Raw genomic sequence first — 19,428 nt, 5'->3', positions numbered from 1 at the left:
TTTTTTTTTTTTTATGCAAAAGTATATAAAAATATGTTCCCTATCCATTTATGTGCGTATCTTTAGCGTATCTTAGCGTATCTCCGATACGATACAATACCCTCTGATACGTAACTTAATTTTGACCGATCGATACGACGACCGATACTGATACTTTAATTCTTGATTATCATAATGTTATTTTTCTTCTTTTCTTAACAGAAACCAACAAAGCTTATTTTTCTTGAGATAATCTTTCATATTTCTACAAAAAATAAAATAAAATAAAATAATCTCTCATCCCATTTTGGTTTGACTAAGTCTTACAGTTGTTACTTTTTCTTTAGTTTTTAAGGTGAACATGCTCATGGTGGGTGACATGGGTCTAGCTGAATTTGTGCTTAGTCCCCTCTCTCAGTCTCTCTTTCTCTGATTCAATTATTTGAGTAATAGAAAATGAGTTTAGAAAAAAAAAAGAGCAAAATCTAATATTTTTATCTTTAAAATTAAAATTTTTATTTTTATATCATTTGTATGTTATGTACATATGATAATTCATAGATAATATGAAACAAATATTGCAACTATTAAAAATAATATCCCATTTTTTTGTTCACTTTTTTATTTTTGTAAAAAAATAATTCTCGAATCTAAATCCAAACTCGAATTTTATTATCTCTGCTTTTTTTACTAATATTTTGACAGAATCATTGAATTAATAAAACGAATTAACTTGAATAATTCTTCACTCCAATAATTTTCGAATCCGAATTTAATAACTATGTCCCCAATTGCTTCATCTTTCATCACTGTCGTAGAAATACCCCAGAAATGCCTACACAAACATCCATTATGCTTTCTAATCATCACACCTCTGCCACCATTAGAAGAATTAAAATTTCAAGTGCCATCACAGAAAGGTTGGGCCACATTCAAATTGATTTGAAATTTGCAAATGACAATCCAGAATCTAGATTCCTTACCAAGAAAAAGAAATCTATAACCTAGATGCGTTAACGGTCATTGGGTGTCCGTTCCTTAACGGTCATATAGAAAAATCAAATTCAAATTTTTTGCACAGAAGTATTGGTTTCATTGGAAGTAAAATAAGAGCCCTAAAATTTACAATGGAACAATACTTTATGCATGGAGATGGAAGTATAAAGTAAGATTATAAAATTTTAGGTGGAAATAAACAAAGTTTGTTTGTAATTAGGGAGAAAGAAACCCATGATGTCAGAGTGAAGATTTTTATGCACTTTTTATTCGCATTCCACTCGTAGCCCCAACATTTTTTCTTGTCTTTTTTTGTAATGAAAAAGGGTGCTCCATGGTAATGACCATAGCCCTAAAGACAAGCCCCCGAGTAGTGCTGCGGGACCAATGGATGATAGTGGGGCATGCCAAGACCACATTTTTTCTTATTATTAAATATCTTTCATTAGACTCACCTCTCCCTTCTAGTTGTATGAAAAAAAAAAAAAAAGGTTACTTAGTATAGGAGACTTCCTCGATTACAAAGTATGGAAAATGTTATAATGTATGCAGTCTTAGTTCCACTTCAAAGAAGGATCGTAAAATTCAAGTCTACATCCTCTGGAACGAGCATAAACATCAAACGATTTAGAGAATTTGAACACATGCCCCAAGGGGTTCTTAACCGCCCAATGCTCATTGTGCCAATGCGAAGCGACTGCAGATGATTTTCATAAGGTTTTTTTTTTTGTTTTGTTTTGTTTTGTTTTGTTTTTTTTTTTTTTCTGTGTTGTGTTGTGTTGTGGCCTTGTGGGTAAAAGGTGGAAATTGCTCACTTGTTGTCATCATTAGAGCGTGTGAGACATGGCAGGTGAAAATGTAAAAATGCTTTCCCAAATCAATTAAAGACAATATTTGCAACTGCCCTTGTCATAGGCAAACCCAGAATTTGCTCTTGGTTGGATTGGCCCAATGGCCCCAATCTACAAAGTACCAAACCAGACTAGTCGGGGACTCGGAGTCAAACCATCTTCCATCTTTGCTGTACTCGGTTTGAAAATTTGAAAATCCTAAGAGCTTCAAATCTTCCATGATCCAATGATCATTTTTTGAATTTAGGTTAAGGGCTCATTTACTTAAAGTGTGATTATCTAAAGATGAGATACAAGACAAATAATTAGGAATTCAGATCTTATCCAATGGCACTGGGCCTCCAGTGGGTATTCAATGGTTGAGAGGACCTAAGGGTGTGGGTCCATGAGTAGGGATGCGTGCTCAAGTCCTCCCAACCATTAGATTCATGTTGAAACTCTAGTGGCACGGGAGAGGCTTCAATTCCGATAATTAGGCCCCAGACATGCACTAGGATCGGTTAATTGAAACCGACTGGGCCAATAATTATTGGTTTTGGCTTGGGCTTACGTTAATAAAACCCTTACTGGTCTGAACTGGACCGAGTCGATATAGGAAGAAACCAACGAAAGCCAACCGGACCAAACCAACCGACCAATAGGGATCTGTGTAGTTGGAACTAAAATCGAAAACGAAATAATCTCAAGGGCAATTTAGTCAAATTACCACCTGTCTGATACAGGAGAAGCCTGAAATGGAATTCAAAATATAAAACTAAGGAGGACGCGGTTCGCTTGCCAATCTCCTTTTTACCACGGAGGCACGCAGACTCAGTCGTCTCTGTTCTCTTTATAACTGACGATTCATTTCTCTCATCTGAGTTCTGATCTCTGATCTTTGATTTCTGAAACGAAGGTCGGCATTGCAGATTTCTGTCCAATCTCTCCCGATCTACGAGCTTAATCGCTTGCGAAAATCCTTCGGCTTCAATTTTATATCGCCGACCAGCTCCGAGTTGCATTTCTTGATCCACTTTTTCATATCGATTGGTCTTGATTTTCTTCTCTGAGGTAGAGAAGACAACATGGATAATTTGATCTCTTTGGTGAACAAGTTGCAGAGGGCTTGTACTGCTCTAGGTGACCATGGAGAAGAGAGCGCATTGCCGACCTTGTGGGATTCTTTACCAGCGATCGCTGTCGTCGGTGGACAGGTAAGTTCTGGATCTTACATAGTTTTCTTTCTTCTTGAATTTCGGATGATGAAATCTTGGTTGATTGTTTATTTTCGTATGGTTAGGCTTTCACTTGCTTATGGTTTTTCAATGATTTGGTACATCTTAAATGCGAGATCACGCTAGTAACTGGTTTTATTTTCGAGTGGCATTCGTTTCCTACTTTTTTATTGATCTGTTACCTATTTCTGTTTGAGATTTATCTGTCAATTTTAGCCTTTTTTCATGTGGAATACCTAGTTCTTAGATTTATATTATTCTATTTTCTTGGAATATAAGCTTACTGGCCGCAAATGCTTGAGATGCTCAAGTTCGTGGTTACACCGATTCGTGTTGAAAAGTAGGCTCGTTCCTGGGGATTGAATTTCTTCTGGGAATATATTAAAATCGTATGCAAGTTTTCATGTACAGTCAATTGTTGACCACAGATATTTTTGCTATGTTTAAATGTTGACTTTTAATTTTTGATATATTACCGTTTGGATCTAGTCTGATTGGATCATTTTTATCCTGTTTTGGTTCTGAATAGGTTTTTCTACTTTGATCATCTAAAATTTTTTTCTTTAAAGTTGGGACTGTATGTGAATACAGGCCTATACTTTAACTCCAAAAACCTATTTATATCTTGTCGAGGAAAAGTCTACCAAGTGTTCTATGTTCTTAGTTTTTCTGTTTTGGTTCTGAATAGGTTTTTCTACTTTGATCATCTAAAATTTTTTTCTTTAAAGTTGGGACTGTATGTGAATACTGGCCTATACTTTAACTCCAAAAACCTATTTATATCTTGTCGAGGAAAAGTCTACCAAGTGTTCTATGTTCTTAGTTTTTCTGTTGCGTGTTTACTCAGGGATAATTTTTTTTTTCTGACGGAGTACATTTCAAATTGTAGTTTTGACATTTGAATATTTTTGGCAGCAATTATGAGAATTCTTATGATGGTCCTCTGTAAATGCTACAACTGAAGCTAATTAATGCTTTAGTCCTTTTAAATTGGAAAGAAGTAACAGTTTCAATTTTAGGTAGCTGAATGTTGTGGTAGAATCTATAAATTTGGATATTAATTTCCTCTGATTCATGAGTAGTCTGAGATTTCCAGTAACCTTCCCCACTTTCTTACCCCCAGCGCACAATACATCTTTAATTTGAAAACCTTGTTAGATGAATTTGTCTAATGAGCAATGATCTCAGAGGTGATATGCCGTCGCAGTACAGAGAAATGATTGACTGCTGTTGTAATCCGAAAAGGTTGTGAGGACTTTTCAACGCACAGAAGTCGGTGTAGCCATGTTCTCTTCTATTATTTTGAGTGCATCCCTTCTAAAATACGTTTTGACCTTCTTCAGGAATTTTTAGTTCTCTTACTTAAAACCATCGACTTACAAGTTGAAGTTAACCAACCACTTTCAAATGTCTGGTAGTGATCTTACAAGATTGTTCTTCTTCAGGCATTTTTAGTTCTCTTAATTAAAACCATCGACTTACAAGTTGAAGTTAACCAACCACTTTCAAATGTCCGGTATTGATCTTACAAGGATTGTTTAAAAACAGATTGTTGGAAGGCTTTGTACAGATGATTTAATTCTTCACTTATTGCAGGAAAATGAAAATATTTTTGACTTCTCAAGTACAATTTGCCTGAAACATTTAGTTCCATTGTGATAATTTTTTTTTTTGCTCTGCATTGTTTGGAAATATTTCACAGAGTTCAGGGAAATCTTCAGTCTTGGAAAGTGTTGTGGGAAAGGACTTCTTGCCTCGTGGATCTGGTAATTTATTTCACTTCTAAAACATTCTCTCATCCATTGGGTTAATCTTTTACTTTTTTGTTGTTACACGTTTTCCTTAAATATTAGAGGAATAATGTAACCATACTTTACGTAGGTATTGTTACTCGGCGTCCACTTGTGTTACAGCTTCAGAGGATTGATGAAGGAAGAGAGTATGCAGAATTCCTTCACCTCCCAAGAAAGAGGTTCACCGATTTTGGTAAACATCTCTTGTCAGCACAATGGGTGATCAATTTGGATTCCTTTCAAAACGTTGCCTGTATTTTATACCATAGTTGTCCAGGCGAGTGCTTTGAATGCCTTGCGACTTGACCCTGTCCAACACCTTGGGTTGCCTTAGATGCCGTGACAACTATGGTTTTTATTTTGTCTATGTTATTTTACTGTTTCCTTATATATTTTCACTTTAATGTAATTATTTTTTTGGTTCCATTTCACGTTCTTGTCATATGTCATCCTCAGCTATTTCGTTGATATGGCTATGTTTTTTACTTCCTAATATAGTTCTTTTACGTATATGTTTCATTATCTAAGTATTTGTTTCCCTGCCCCTAATTTATTATCTTATCTTATATACTTGTCTGATTTATACTTTTTAGCTGCTGTGAGGAAGGAGATCTCAGATGAGACTGATAGAGAGACGGGACGCTCGAAACAAATATCCACTGTTCCTATTCATCTTAGTATCTATTCTCCTAATGGTGAGATGGGGATGTTAACTACATTTAGTTTCACATGCTGGTTATCTCTGAGATTTAATCGCAGTTTCATATGTGGGTTGTTTGCTGATTAATGCTACTGGGGATCATATTCTGATTTCTTTTTAGATCAGTCCACTATTGCCATTGAATTCAGTTTTCTCTGATTTTGTTATAGTATGAAACTGAGGTATCTCTTAATTAGCCATCTTAACTTAATGAAAATTTTATGAAATATTCCTTTTGACTAAAAGGACACTGGAATGTATAGATTTGCTTCTCATTTCTTACTTTCAGATGATTCTTTGAACTTTGGGAATTGTCAAGGCTTTATATATAATATGCAGCGTAATATTGATAGATTTGCTTCTCATTTCTTAGTTTCTGATGATACTTTGAACTTTGGCAGTTGTAAACTTGACGTTGATTGACCTTCCTGGACTTACAAAAGTAGCTGTTGGTAGGTTCTTTACCTAAGGCCCGCTTCTTAAATTGTGTTACAGTTTCTCCCCCTTTTAAATATTTTCTTCTCAGTTCATTTATACTTCCCATTATTTGATACTGACTAATTTATTTGGAACTATAGAGGGTCAACCTGATAGTATTGTGCATGACATTGAGAATATGGTTCGCTCCTATATTGAAAAGGTAATTCTTATTGTTAGTCCTGAAATCTAATTGGTACCATGGAAATATTATGATCTCTTAGCTATGTTTTCTGCCATGTCTGAGGACTTACAGGCTTCTGTCGTTACTGAGGCATTTTCCACATCTGTAATTGGAAATATCTATCTTGAATTAAATATTGCATTTTCTGGTTTAGTGTTCTGGACTAAAATGATCACTTTTGGGTTTTATAAATATGTGTTGGTTCAACTGCTGCTTGATAAATTATGACCATGTTATATAAACATGAGTTGAATAATGAGTAGTTAAGCTCAGATGTTTTAACTTTGAGTTTCTAATTTTTGGAGGCATTTGTGCGATGATCAAAAGATTTAGGAGCAGCAGCAATAGAAGAACCTCCCAGTCTGGTAAATATGAATAAACTGCTGACACAGGTTGAATAAGCTACTACTGATATCTTAAGTTGGAGAGGATGAAGATTATGCTATATTTAGGTTGCGGCATTGTCCTCTGATACCAGACTAGTGGAGTGGGCTTGGGGCTATAGTTATCACAGCATCTTGGTGATCCAAGGCATTGGAGGGGGGCCTGGACACAAGGTGACCAAGGCACTTGGATACTTAGGAGAAGCCTTGACAACTATGCCTAGGGTACATGGAACACACCACATATATGATGTTTAGATTAGCCTGTTTTTTCTTAATATTCTGATCTATAGCTTAAGTTGTGCTGCCTCGCTAAAATTATTATTGTGTATTGTCATATATTCTAGTAAAGATTACTGCTTCTGATTTTGTGGTTAGGTTGATCTTTGCCTTCTACAATCTCTTGACTAGGATGTACTTAGGGGTGTGTCCCCATCTTCTTTGCAAGAGACACATGTGCCAGACCTATCTGTGGGTCCCATATGCATGATAATGCCTTCGTGATATCTGGTTTAGTGGAACTGCTAACCCCTAATATTATTATGATCATGTTTCTTTTGTAGCATCTGGTCAAGATGGCCATTTGTTGTTTTTTTCTCTCCCATTTACAGAAACAATAGCCTGCAGCCTTCTGTTTTAGTTTTTGGATGATAGTATGTTTATCATCTAAATGTTCATCTCTTTCTCTCTCTCTCTCTCTCTCTCTCTCTCTGTGATCCAGACTTTCTGTTCTGTTCAAAAGTTTCATTTTTTCTCAGTTTATATGCATGGAAGGAAAATGTAAATGTTATAGCCTCTTAACTTTGCCTTTTACATTACAGCCCAATTGTATAATTCTTGCAATTTCACCTGCCAATCAAGATCTTGCTACTTCTGATGCAATTAAGATCTCCCGTGAGGTAGACCCTAAAGGTAAGCTTTTGCAATGTTGTCTACGTTAGATAGACCTCCCCCAACAACCCCCCCCCCCAAAAAAAAAAAAAAAAAAACTCATAGATCTGTTTGTTGAGATTTTGCGATGTAAATTTCTGAAGGATTTTTTTATTTTTTTATTTATTTTTTTTATTATTATTATTATTATTTTTAAATCTAAAAATCTGTTCTGCAGACTATTTATTTTATGGGTAGGGGATCAACATGCTGGCTGTGTGGGATGGAATCTCCCATGCCATGCCAGTGGGAGCAAGGGAGGGGTTGCCACACGGTTTTGTATATAGGGAGGGGCCCACATGTCAGGGAGGAGAGAGAGTGTGAGAGGTTAGAGGGCGCATGATACCGGCAGTGTGCCCATGCCATCATTTTCCCTTATTTTGTATATAAATATTAATGTTTGTAGAAGTCACTATTTCCGATTCCTGATTTTATTTGTTTAAACTTTCCAGGAGAGAGGACAATTGGTGTCTTAACCAAGATTGATCTTATGGACAAGGGTACAAATGCAGTTGATGTAAGTTAGCTAAATATTTGTCCAAATGGTATTCTCCATGATAATTTACTATTGTTCAAAAAAAAAGAAGCTATTGTTGGATTCAAGTGTTGAAGCCATCAATCTGATTGGTATTCTTTATTCCAAAACTTTTTTCATTTTGGTGTTGGATTATGAATGCAAATGAAACATAGACAATAATGGTCTAGTGTGGAAGAAGGAATCCTCTAGTTGGATTATAATGGTTGCTCAGTTCTTTTTAACCCTTGCTACTTGAGTGGTATCCATTATTCTAACTGACTAAATGGAATGATTGAGGCACAGTGTTTTTTGACCTTCAGTGGTGATATTAGGTGGGGATAAGGGCTGTTTGACAAAATATTATGACATTTCTTATATGCCTTTAGATACAAATGTCGACTCTGAATTTTTGGTGGGGGCGTGGGTGTAGGCAATGGTCTGCAAAAACATTGTGGATTTTAGCAATTTGATTAATTGTGTTTACTTATCTGTGCGTTAATGGATGTTGACATGTGAAAAGAGAAGAAGACTTCTAACAACATGGATGCTGTTAAGCATTGACACATTGGCAGGGAATGTGCCATTGGGTACTCCCATTTTCTTTTGGGGTTGTTTCATCCTCTGCTCCCTCTATTCTTCATTTGCCTTTCTATAAATGGAAAACGTACTTTATAAGTTAAGGAGGTGATGCAGGAATACTTCCTTGATAGGGCCGAGCCTGTTGGAGAGCCCCAACCGGGAACCAAGCCCAAATTGGGATTTGGGTCTAGTAGGATATTAATAGTTTATTTACTTATTTGGATTAGTCTTGTAATCTTTTACTTGAGCTAGCGTTCCATGCCATTTTTATTTTTAGAGTTTGATTCTATTATAGATTCAGATTGGGTTACCTGATTAGGAGTTAAGAGTTAGATTTTATTTCTATTTCAGAATTAGACTACAATTAGGAAACTTCAATTTTGTTTTATAAATATGCTTGTAACACAATTCATTGGGCATATTAGATGAATGGAATAATGAACTAAGTTTGTGAGAGCCTGGGTGGCTGTGTTGTGCAAGATTCACCCCCTTCTCAACTCGATCCTCTGATCTTCTTTTTTCCTTTATCGTCTGAACTTATTTCCCAGGTATACACCACCCATATTTTGTTTCAGTTCTTAGCTATGTTTCCCTCTAGTTTCCAGCAACCTGCGGCATTATTGGACTAAATAACTTTGCACATCGGCAAGCCATCTGGGGTTGATTTGGTTTGATAGTCGGTCAAAATTGAGGGGGGTGTACCTCATATATAAAGACCTAAAATTCCTAAATTGACTCATAAAAGACTCCTAATCACACTCACATTCGATAACGTAAATAAAATAAAAGCAAAAATTTATTTATCTATTAAGTATTCTAATCTAACTCAAACACTTAACTACTAATCCCGTATTTATCCTCACTTTATGGGCTTATAAATTAGGTCCATTACATTAAGAAACCCAAAATTAAAAAGCCCAAGGCCCATAGAACCAAACCAAGTCTTCCAAGATCCAATTGGCCCAATTGAACACCCTTAAGTGCATCAATTCTCCTGGTGTTGGAAAAAACTAGTCATCAAGTTTTATAGTAGGGGAGAATCAACACCACTCGATCAACATCATCTAACATTTGCTTTGACTTGATGTTGATCCAATGCTTCTCATAAAAATCAGCAACAATTGGATTTTTTACTTGCAAGATTTGTGGAGGAAGAAGATAGTCAACTGTTTTGATCTCCTTATGAATAACGTCAAGTTGTGTGTCTCTGATTAGAATCTATCATTGGGGGCTCCATGTCTTAATTTGGACCTTTAATCAAATCCTCAGCTTCAATCTCATGTTCTTTGCAAGGGGATCGAACAAGCAGAGTTGTGTCCACGTCATTAACCACAATATTCTCGTATATGTTTGTTGTTACTTGCAGTTCTTGTATTTGGATTGCTAATGTTTCCTCTTTAGGCTTTGTGCAAATTGCGTCGACCAGTCCTCGAAGAGCAAACGTTTGTGGTAGATGAGAAGGATTTAGAGTACACAAATTTTTGTCACTATCAATAATGCCCTTTGTGCTTCCAACCACTCTTGACCCACTTTAATGATGCATTTGGAAGCTCCAAATATCTCACAGTAGTCACCATCACAATACTGAGAAGTTGAAAATTTGACGAAAACATCATCTTTAGATTCAACGATGATTTTATTGATCTCTGATAACATCTCCACCATAGACTGCAAGACGAAATTTTTACTTTTCCCTTCATTTATTGAAAAAATAGCAGTTTTAATGTTGGAAAAATTTAACTCCATTCTTGAAAGCATAGACATCCATGGGCAGGTTCATCTCTGTTTCAATTAATGCAATATGAAAATCCAGATTATGGATCTCAAGGGAAGAATTCAGATCGATGGAAGGGGTGGGGGGAGCGAGATGAGATTGATCTGCTTTGGAGGAAGAAAAGAGAAGAGGGGAATATAAGAGAAGAAATTAGATATGAGATACCAATCCCATTTGCACCGCTCGGAAGCACCAAAAGTCTTAAACAAAAACCCGTATTGTTTACTCAAATCCATTTCTAATTATACAAAGACCTTCTAAAATTCCTAAATTTACTCGTAAAAGACTCCTAATCACATTCACACACTGAATAAAGTAAATATACTTAAAAAAAAAAAGGTTTTTATCTAGCTATTAACTATTCTAATCTAACTCAAACACATAAAGCTCAACTACTAATCCCGTGTACTAACTTTTCCCCCATTTTATGGGCTTATAAATTTGGCCCATTTTATGTCAATAAATCCAAAAATAACAATCCCAAGGCCCATGAAACCTAACCATTGGCCAAAATAAAGTCTTGCGAGGTCTAGTTGGCTCAATCGGGTACCCTTAACCACATCAGTTACTATACTTGAATCCCTATGACGATGAAGAGCCAAAGTGAGATACATCCTTTTGATAAAAAAAAAATGATAGGTGAGAGAATGCAACCTGGTTGTGTTGTCCTTGCACCAGCACGGGGGCCACAGGGAGAGTTTGTAGACACATGTTCATGTTTCCTAAAGTTGGAGTGCTTATATTGATTAAAATGAACATTGCTTTATGCAACTCCTTCTCTCCACTCTCCTCTCTTCCCCAACGTCTCTGCACAACCCCTTAAAACTGATCCTACATGCAAGAAAAGAAAAAAAATGAGGGGAGGGGGGGGGGGGGAGGAACAAATAAAATGAAATAGAGAAGGAAAGGGAAGAAGAAGGAAGAGACTTTCCATGCCAAATCCTTGGTTTGCAGTTGGTCACTGGAGCCAAAGTCCCAGTCTCTCCATTGTTTCCGACCTGAATGAAGACACAGTATGTGCCATTCTCAGCAATTCAGTGTGTGTGTGGTGGGGGGGGGGGAAGGAACAAATAAAATGAAATAGAGAAGGAAAGGGAAGAAGTAGGAAGAGACTTTCCAAGGTTTGCCAAATCCTTGGTTTGCAGTTGGTCGCTGGAGCCGAAGTCCCAGTTGCTCCATTGTTTCCGACCTGAATGAAGACACAGTATGTGTCATTCTCAGCAATTCAGTGTGTGGGGGGGGGGGGGGGGGGGAGGAACAAATAAAATGAAATAGAGAAGGAAAGGGAAGAAGAAGGAAGAGACTTTCCAGGGTTTGCCAAATCCTTGGTTTGCATTGGTCGCTGGAGCTGAAGTCCCAGTCACTCCATTGTTTCCGACCTGAATGAAGACACAGTCTGTGTCGTTCTCAGCAATTCAGTGTCTTATCCTCTTTTCTTCTTTCCTTCTTCTCTCTTTATAAATTTTACTCCATGTAGTTAGTGCGTGAAAAATCTGTGCACCAGCAAATAAAAATATTATAATTGGAATAAAAATAAAATAAAATTATATATTAAAAAAAATGCTTGGCTGCCAAGGTGTCAACTGTCACCTTGACCACTATGGACATTGTTACACTGCTGTCTATATTAAAGAAAACAGTCAGGAGACATGTAGATGCATGGAGAGTTTTGAATTATACCTGTTGAATAGTTTAATTTATGTTAGGAAGTGGCTTTCTGTATTGGCCTTGATCTTACTAACACTCTTTTTGTTGCTCAGATATTGGAAGGCAAATCATATAAGTTACAGTTTCCTTGGATTGGTGTTGTTAATCGTTCTCAAGCTGATATTAATAAAAGTGTTGACATGATTGCTGCTCGGCGTAGAGAGCGTGAGTATTTTGCAACTAGCCCAGAGTACAAGCATCTTGCTCAAAGAATGGGCTCCGAGCATCTTGGAAAGATGCTTTCCAAGGTACAGTGCACGTATTCTAGTATTACTGGATGTCATTCATTTTGAATAGAGAGGACTGTGTTGATATATCTATTATTTGTTGGTAAACCACCATATTCTTTTTATGCTTGTTTTTACTATTTAATTGGTTCACTTTATATAATTACATATATGGTTACTGTTGCAGCATTTGGAAACTGTTATCAGGTCTCGAATCCCGGGCATCCAGTCCCTTATTAGCAAAAGCATTGTTGACCTAGAAGCAGAGTTGAGCCGTCTTGGGAAGCCTATTGCTTCTGATGCTGGAGTAAGATTTATTTATATAACATTATTTGGTTTATTGTGTTAATCAAAAGGCTTTACCGGCTTACCGCTTTAACTATTTTACAATAACTGACACAGTCAAAAGGCTAGAATGCATTAGGGCTTTTTGACAATGTCTGATTCTTGATCCTAAGCTCTTGAGGTGAAAGGTTTTAAGGTGGTTTTATCATTATGTGCAGGGAAAATTATACATGATCATGGAGATCTGTCGTGTTTTTGACCAAATATATAAAGAGCATCTAGATGGCGTGTATGTATCACTAATATTCCACCTTGTTTAATTGTTAAGGTTCCCCTTCCTTGGCAAGTCTACCTTTTTTCAGGATTACCTCGTGGGTTTCACTGTTTGTTCACATACTACCGAATTAACTTTTTCAATTTCCGTTCATTTGTACAGGCGCCCAGGTGGTGATAAAATCTACAATGTGTTTGATAATCAACTTCCTGCAGCTTTAAAAAGGTTGCAATTTGACAAGCAACTTGCTATGGAGAATGTAAGAAAACTAATTACTGAAGCTGATGGGTACCAGCCTCACTTGATAGCTCCAGAACAAGGATACCGCCGCCTCATTGAATCTTCTTTAGTCACCATAAGGGGTCCTGCAGAGGCAGCTGTTGATGCGGTATGCCTTAAAACCTAAAGCGTGCAAGTTAGTAATTTTAAATAAAGACACAACTTTTATAGGTCCTCTGAAGATTACACTGGATTACATTCTTGTTACTGTCTGATAGTTCCCTGGAATCTGGTGGATTGGTTTCTAGAATCCCACCTAACCATGATAATCAGAATCTCTTTAAACTAAAGTATATTTTCTGCAATTTGTCCCATTCCTAGTCTGAATGAAACACTTTATGATTAGTTCCTATATGTGGTTTTTAACGCTCCCTAAACTTGACAACCATTACCGTTGATTGTAATGGATATTTTGTGTTACAAGATTCTTAACTCCTTTACTTATGTTTCCTTTGCTTCCCTTCTCTCTTCTGTCATTGTGGTCTCTGAGACCTTCTCTGAAAGTATACTGTACACATGCTGCCAGAGTTCCTGAGTTCCACCAATGGTTATGGTTTAGCAGCTTTAATAAATCATATGAATTTTGGTTGGGAGTGGGTAAATTGTCAGAGATGCAGCAAGTGAAGGAGATTTTGTTGTGACACCCCTTTGTGTGTGCGTATGCACACATGTATGTATGTGAATGCATGTGTATTTGTACAAGCATACTCTGCCCCTGTATTCCATAATATGCTGCTAATGTATGGTGTTTATTGTCGTAGGTCCATTCTATACTGAAGGAGTTGGTTCACAAGGCTATTGGCGAAACTATGGTATATCCTCGTCAACGCTGCTGCCCTGTTTTACTTTTAGTTGTTTTCTAAAACTCTCCCTCTCTGTTGTTTTTTAATCTGTTGCATATTTTTGGCAGTAATAATTGACCAATGTACCTCCTTTTTATGAAACTTAGTGCTTGTTAGAGTTGAATTAATGATCTGATACGTTTGTGCTTCAAATTCGTGGAAAAAAAGGTTCTCCTGTAGACTCTAGTATTTAATCCTGCTAACTTTTTGTGAGGTAAATTCATACGCTGATTAATTGGAAGGATGACATTTTCCTTTTGCAATTGTGCTGGCGTTAAATTGAAGTCACATGATTTTGTATTTCGCATCTGGAATTGCTAATTCTTGATCTTCATGCAATGTGGATGGTCTATCATTTGAGTCCCTAAACTTGTTGGTTTAAGTTTCTTACAATGTATCAAAGCATTTTACAGCGGAGCATGGTTTTAGGAATGAGGAGCGGATTGGTCACTCCCGATCTGGCCAATTCTTGGGGTTTTTGACCGATTCCGGCTGGATCTGAATTGGTGGAGGCCAATCCTATGCCGATTCCGCTTCAGTGCTTCCTTGAACCATACTGGGGAGTGTTACTTTCCTTTTCCTTTGGAAAAAGAAATTTAAGAAAGCTCAATCTGATTCTGGTAAATTTTGCAGTAGTAAAATTCCTTGTGAAGTTTTTGTTTTTTGGCTTTTGCTTTTTGTTTGTTTTGTTTTTGTTTTTATTCCGCCTCTCAAACAACATCCTAGTTGCTTGGGAAGAATAAATAGTTAATATTGAATTGTTCAAAAGTTGGGTCGCCAATTCAGAATTGATCACATCTCTGCTTGGCTTGCCCCATGGACCTGGCACTTGTGGTGGCAAGAATTGTCCTCACATCGCACTTCATCTGGAAAAAGTGTGAAACATGGAGATTTATTCATTTGGTGCTCTATTGATGACTTAGGAGAGACTGGATGAGGTCTGATTGTGGTGCATTTGATTGCTATTTAGGTATCACATTAGTGTATGCCATTCAAATTTAGCAAAACGAACAGGTAGATGAATTATTTTAATGAGATTGGACGGGTATGATGCATTTATTGGTTCAGTTGTTCCACAGTGAGCTTGTGTTGGTTTAGTCTTCCTGTCATTTCTTTATTCTTCCCACCCGCAGTCATCCTGTTGGGTCTTGCTTTGTTTTCCACCTCTGTAAATAAATTCTATCATGATTCAGAAAAGGTCTGTAAATTATTTCGTGGGTCATGAATATTTGTTCTTTACGGAAATTTCATGATTAGTATATTTATTCTTGATCCTTGAGTTCTTTAGTTTTTGATTGGATTTTATTTTCCTTGTGACAGGAGCTAAGGCAGTATCCCACTCTTAGAGTGGAGGTTGGAAATGCAGCATGCGAATCATTAGATAGGATGAAGGAAGAAAGCAAGAAAGCAACCCTCAAACTAGTTGACATGGAAAGTAGTTACCTGACAGTTGATTTCTTCCGGAAGCTTCCTCAGGATGTTGAGAAGGGGGGGAACCCAACACATTCAATTTTTGATAGATATAATGATTCATACCTCAGGCGAATAGGTATGCAGCCCTTATATGGAACGAAAGTAGACTTAAGATCTCTATTAGTTTTTGTTTGGTTGCTTGTTTTCTTTTCTAGATAGATCTCAACCAAGGTAAGGTACTTGGTTCTTGATTAACTTAGCTTGGTGTATTCGATGAGTGATCAATTTGTGCTTGTTGATAAAATATTGAAAGGCTTTGCTTGGAAGTCCATGGACTGGGTTTAGTCATTGAGTCTTCCCAGAGGCTCTGGAGTTTTGAGACTTTTGGAGACTCAAATCAGTGTTTAATATAGTATTTTCATTGCTTGATATTCACCGAATGACATTTTGCATCCTTTCAGTTCTATTACATTGCTAATCTTTGTTGGTTTGTCTTATTTTCTTTGTACTCTGACAGGAACAACCGTCCTGTCCTATGTCAACATGGTCTGTGGAAGTCTGCGGAACTCTATTCCAAAATCTGTTGTATATTGTCAAGTGCGAGAGGCCAAACGTTCACTACTTGATCATTTCTATGTGGAGTTGGGTAAAAAGGAGGTGAGGATTGGTTTTCCTCTCACTTGATCATACACTGCCTTTTCTTTCCGTGGAACTGTTTATGGTAACTCCCTTAACATTCCCAAAGTGGAAATTGAAATAGAAATATATCATTCTTATGATGACTGGAGCTTAATAAGTTTCACTGTGTAGCAAATATTGTTAATCATCACAAAGATAGGGAAAACTGAATCACTAGTTTCCTATTTATAATTGAGAGGAAGGATATCAAGTTGACTTTTTAAATCTCTGATTTTGCAGTCAAAACATCTTGCTTCCTTGTTGGATGAGGATCCAGCCGTCATGGAGAGGCGGACTTCCCTTGCTAAGAGGCTAGAGTTATACCGAAGTGCCCAAGCAGAGATTGATGCAGTTGCTTGGGCTAAATAGAAAGATTCTTCTTCTAGTGATAAAAATTCCTACGCTGTCGATTTTCCACACCCTCTCACTCTTTCTCCTTCCTGACCATGTGGACTCCTTATTGACAAATCTGCTCCTTGTGCCACCCATTGGTGTGGCTTGGGAAATGCTCCCCACACTCGCAGTTTTGTTAGTTTCTAATCATTTTTCCATATCATTTGAATTTGTAGAGTTGGGACCGATTCATTCATTCGTGTTGAGGGATTGAGGGGTTTACGTAACTTATTAACATGTGGGTTAGAAATGCATATTAGAGGCTCTTCATATTCTTTTGCCTCTTGTCATCTTCGAACATACACTCTTTTTTGGTTATATATATTAAAGGCTAATTGTTATTGTTACTAAGGTCAGTTATTTTTCTAGTTGTCACAATGCATCAGTTCTGCATTGTGGATTGTGGATTGTGGATTGTGGATAGATGATATGTCCAGTGCGACCGTTGGATAGAGGACATTCTCTAAATTGTTAGATTTCAGAGTTTAATTTAATCGAGTTCCCCTTTTTATATTCACACACATAATATCTATATCTATGTATGTCTATCAGTACCCGACAAATTACTATACACTTCCAACTCGAAGTGGGAATAGGAAGTTCAATTTAAAAAGTTTAAAACGTATGCCTGTGCCTAAGGTAGGATCCTCTTGACCATGTAAAATATGGGAGGTAGGCCATGTAAAATATGGGAGGTAGGCCATAGTGGTAGCTTTCTTGGAGCTAGCAACCCAATCAATTGGAGACAGGGGATGGAGGGGTAGGGGGACTTCTCCAAGGTGGTAGAGATGCAAACAGTGTTAGTCTACCCAGCCTTTTTCCATAAAATATTTGTTAGATGTATAATATGAAAAGGAAGAAGTTTTCCTTCACATAGAGGGTGATTCACCCATCATTCTAGGGTTCACAAACCTCTATAGGGTTTTAGTATCTCTCAAAAGACCCTCCCAATTAGGAAACTCAGTTCGATGAATAATATCACATATGTTCACTCAATTTGAGTTGCACATTGCTAATCTAGACCACTTACAATACATTAGCCGATTAGCGGTTACAATTCCTGTATCATTTTTCTTATAGAACCATCATATAAACTTCACATAGAAGGGTAGAGCGAAATATAGATATTAAAAGGATAATATCTAACTATGTCATTAGGAGAGTTCTCACATTAAATGGATAGTGTTTCCAATTAATCTGTTTAGTCCAAAAATTCAAAATAACCATAAATACTTTTAGAAAGAAACAACAATAGTCGCCAGAAATTGACAATTGAGATAAAATTTCAATACTTGGCTTCATTGGTTTCTAGTAAAATCATTTCGTATCAAAATCACAATTTTCCGTTTGGTAAGCTTGTTTCAGAAATGGTTTCAAAACATCAGTAGGTACTGTTTTGTAAAACCTGTTGTAGACCATTTTTTGTCTACACAATCAATTATCACAAAAAGGCCATTAATTACCAAACTTGCATAAATTGAACATATGTTTGCCACTATTATCACCCATGGCCACCAAAATTAATGACAAATAAAATTTCAATACCGTCTCCCACTTCAACAAACAGGTTTAAAAATATCATACATGTAAGGAACAAGGAAAGTTCAAGCCATCTAAAAGCCAAACCCTTTGAATGTCATTCGCTGTAATAAAGATCTCCCTCCAAACTGGATCAACACATATACGATCGACAGCCTTTAAATACTTCTCCTTTGTTAGATCCGTCATAGAGGACAGTATATCTTGACAAGCACTCGCACTGAAATCACGATTACGAGATGAAGCTTCACCACCTCGAATTAGAGATGTAACAGAAGTACTGACCGCCTTCTCAATTTTCATAGATAAGTATTTCTCATATAAGTCCATTGTATTAGAAACATCTCCAGTCATGCTCCTTTTTCTTCGGGTTGTTGATGTTCTATCAATCCTTCGCTTTGTTGAGCTACGGTTTGTGTGTTCCTGAAAGTCCTCAATGTCATTCAAGCCTAAAATCATTGGGGTACTAGGAGTATTTGTGTCAATTTCAATATTAGCTTCATTTCCCTCTTGAGTGTCATCAATATCATCATCGTTGTTGGTTCCCAATTTCCCTTGTGCATATGCGTCTCCAAATATTATAATCAAATCTGGCCAATAGTATAATCCATGCTTCTTGAATTTAGACCATGTTGGATTTTCCTGCATAAGTAGTGACAACAAGTGAAATATACTAGTTATACATTATAATTTAAAAACAAGAGCTTAATAGGTGAGGTCATTTAAGTACCTGTATTGCCTTGTCCCAAACTGACTCATCATCAACTGTGATTGTCTTTAGAACTTTGTTCCACCCAAAACCAGTAGTGTCAAGTAGCTTCTTGAATTGTTGATATTCTGTTCGCAACTTGTTCATTTTGTTACGCAATTGTTCTTTCCCAATGGGACCTCCAATAGTTTTCTCAAAACGGGATTTTATGTCATCCCATCCCATTTTGTCGAATGTAGTGGCAGTCTTGTGGCCATTTTTCACATTTTCTTTCATCAGTTCAATGAAACTATTGGTCTCAGTTTGTGACCATCTCATAGAATAGGTACTATTTCTAGCCATGGGAGCTGACATTTATAGAAAACCTCAGAAAGTTAGAGAGAAAAAAAAGATGCTAATAAGAATATTGTAAGAAACTTAAACCAAGAAGTTAAGCAAGCAGAAAGTCAGTCAATAGTGCTGCTTATTTATTAAAGCAGATCATTATTAGCTCACAGTTTCAGTTCCCTTCTTAGAGTAGGATTTCACCATATCCTGCACTCTGACCATCAGATCTGCATCAAATTTTATCTACTAATTAAACTAATCATTCGACCTAGTTTCTGCCTCGTCAGACCTGTTTTGACTGTTATCTAGTTTGGTTCCTATCACTGCATTTCTGAATTTCTCTGTGATTTCTGAATCCTGATTCCTCAGGTGACTAGA

At 36.8% G+C, this 19,428-nt stretch overlaps 2 protein-coding genes across 2 annotated transcripts in view; one reads left to right on the top strand and one right to left on the bottom strand.

Annotated features, from left to right (window-relative positions):
* Positions 1-2,597: 2,597 nt before the first annotated feature.
* LOC122061645 (dynamin-related protein 5A) lies at positions 2,598-16,822 on the top strand. The gene is made up of 16 exons (XM_042625058.1): positions 2,598-3,019; positions 4,743-4,806; positions 4,922-5,026; positions 5,427-5,528; positions 5,935-5,985; positions 6,112-6,173; positions 7,399-7,489; positions 7,960-8,024; positions 12,138-12,332; positions 12,499-12,618; positions 12,815-12,885; positions 13,033-13,258; positions 13,911-13,961; positions 15,312-15,540; positions 15,922-16,061; positions 16,323-16,822. The coding sequence occupies exons 1-16, from the start codon at positions 2,891-2,893 to the stop codon at positions 16,449-16,451; spliced, it is 1,830 nt and encodes a 609-aa protein (XP_042480992.1). The 5' UTR covers positions 2,598-2,890; the 3' UTR covers positions 16,452-16,822.
* A 1,091-nt stretch (positions 16,823-17,913) lies between these two features.
* Positions 17,914-19,428, bottom strand: part of LOC122060590 (L10-interacting MYB domain-containing protein-like) — a 3,424-nt gene continuing 1,909 nt past the window's right edge. Inside the window, exons 2-3 of the mRNA XM_042623726.1 lie at positions 18,745-19,070; positions 17,914-18,656 (exon numbers count right to left, since the gene is read on the bottom strand). Of these exons, the coding sequence (XP_042479660.1) occupies positions 18,054-18,656; positions 18,745-19,065 (924 nt within the window). The 5' untranslated portion in view covers positions 19,066-19,070 and the 3' untranslated portion in view covers positions 17,914-18,053. The remainder of the gene's footprint in view (positions 18,657-18,744; positions 19,071-19,428) is intronic.

Source organism: Macadamia integrifolia, chromosome 14 (genome assembly GCF_013358625.1).
Source record: "Macadamia integrifolia cultivar HAES 741 chromosome 14, SCU_Mint_v3, whole genome shotgun sequence".
Taxonomy (NCBI): domain Eukaryota; kingdom Viridiplantae; phylum Streptophyta; class Magnoliopsida; order Proteales; family Proteaceae; genus Macadamia; species Macadamia integrifolia.
The sequence above is the reverse complement of the archived record's forward strand: the minus strand, read 5'-3'. Positions and strand labels throughout refer to the sequence as shown.

Excerpts from the sequence above, each read along its gene's own strand:
- LOC122061645 (XM_042625058.1), top strand. The coding sequence starts at position 2,891 with ATGGATAATTTGATCTCTTTGGTGAACAAGTTGCAGAGGGCTTGTACT. Across the intron at positions 3,020-4,742 it reads TCGCTGTCGTCGGTGGACAG|AGTTCAGGGAAATCTTCAGT; the intron begins GTAAGTTCTGGA and ends AATATTTCACAG. Across the intron at positions 12,333-12,498 it reads TTGGAAAGATGCTTTCCAAG|CATTTGGAAACTGTTATCAG; the intron begins GTACAGTGCACG and ends TTACTGTTGCAG.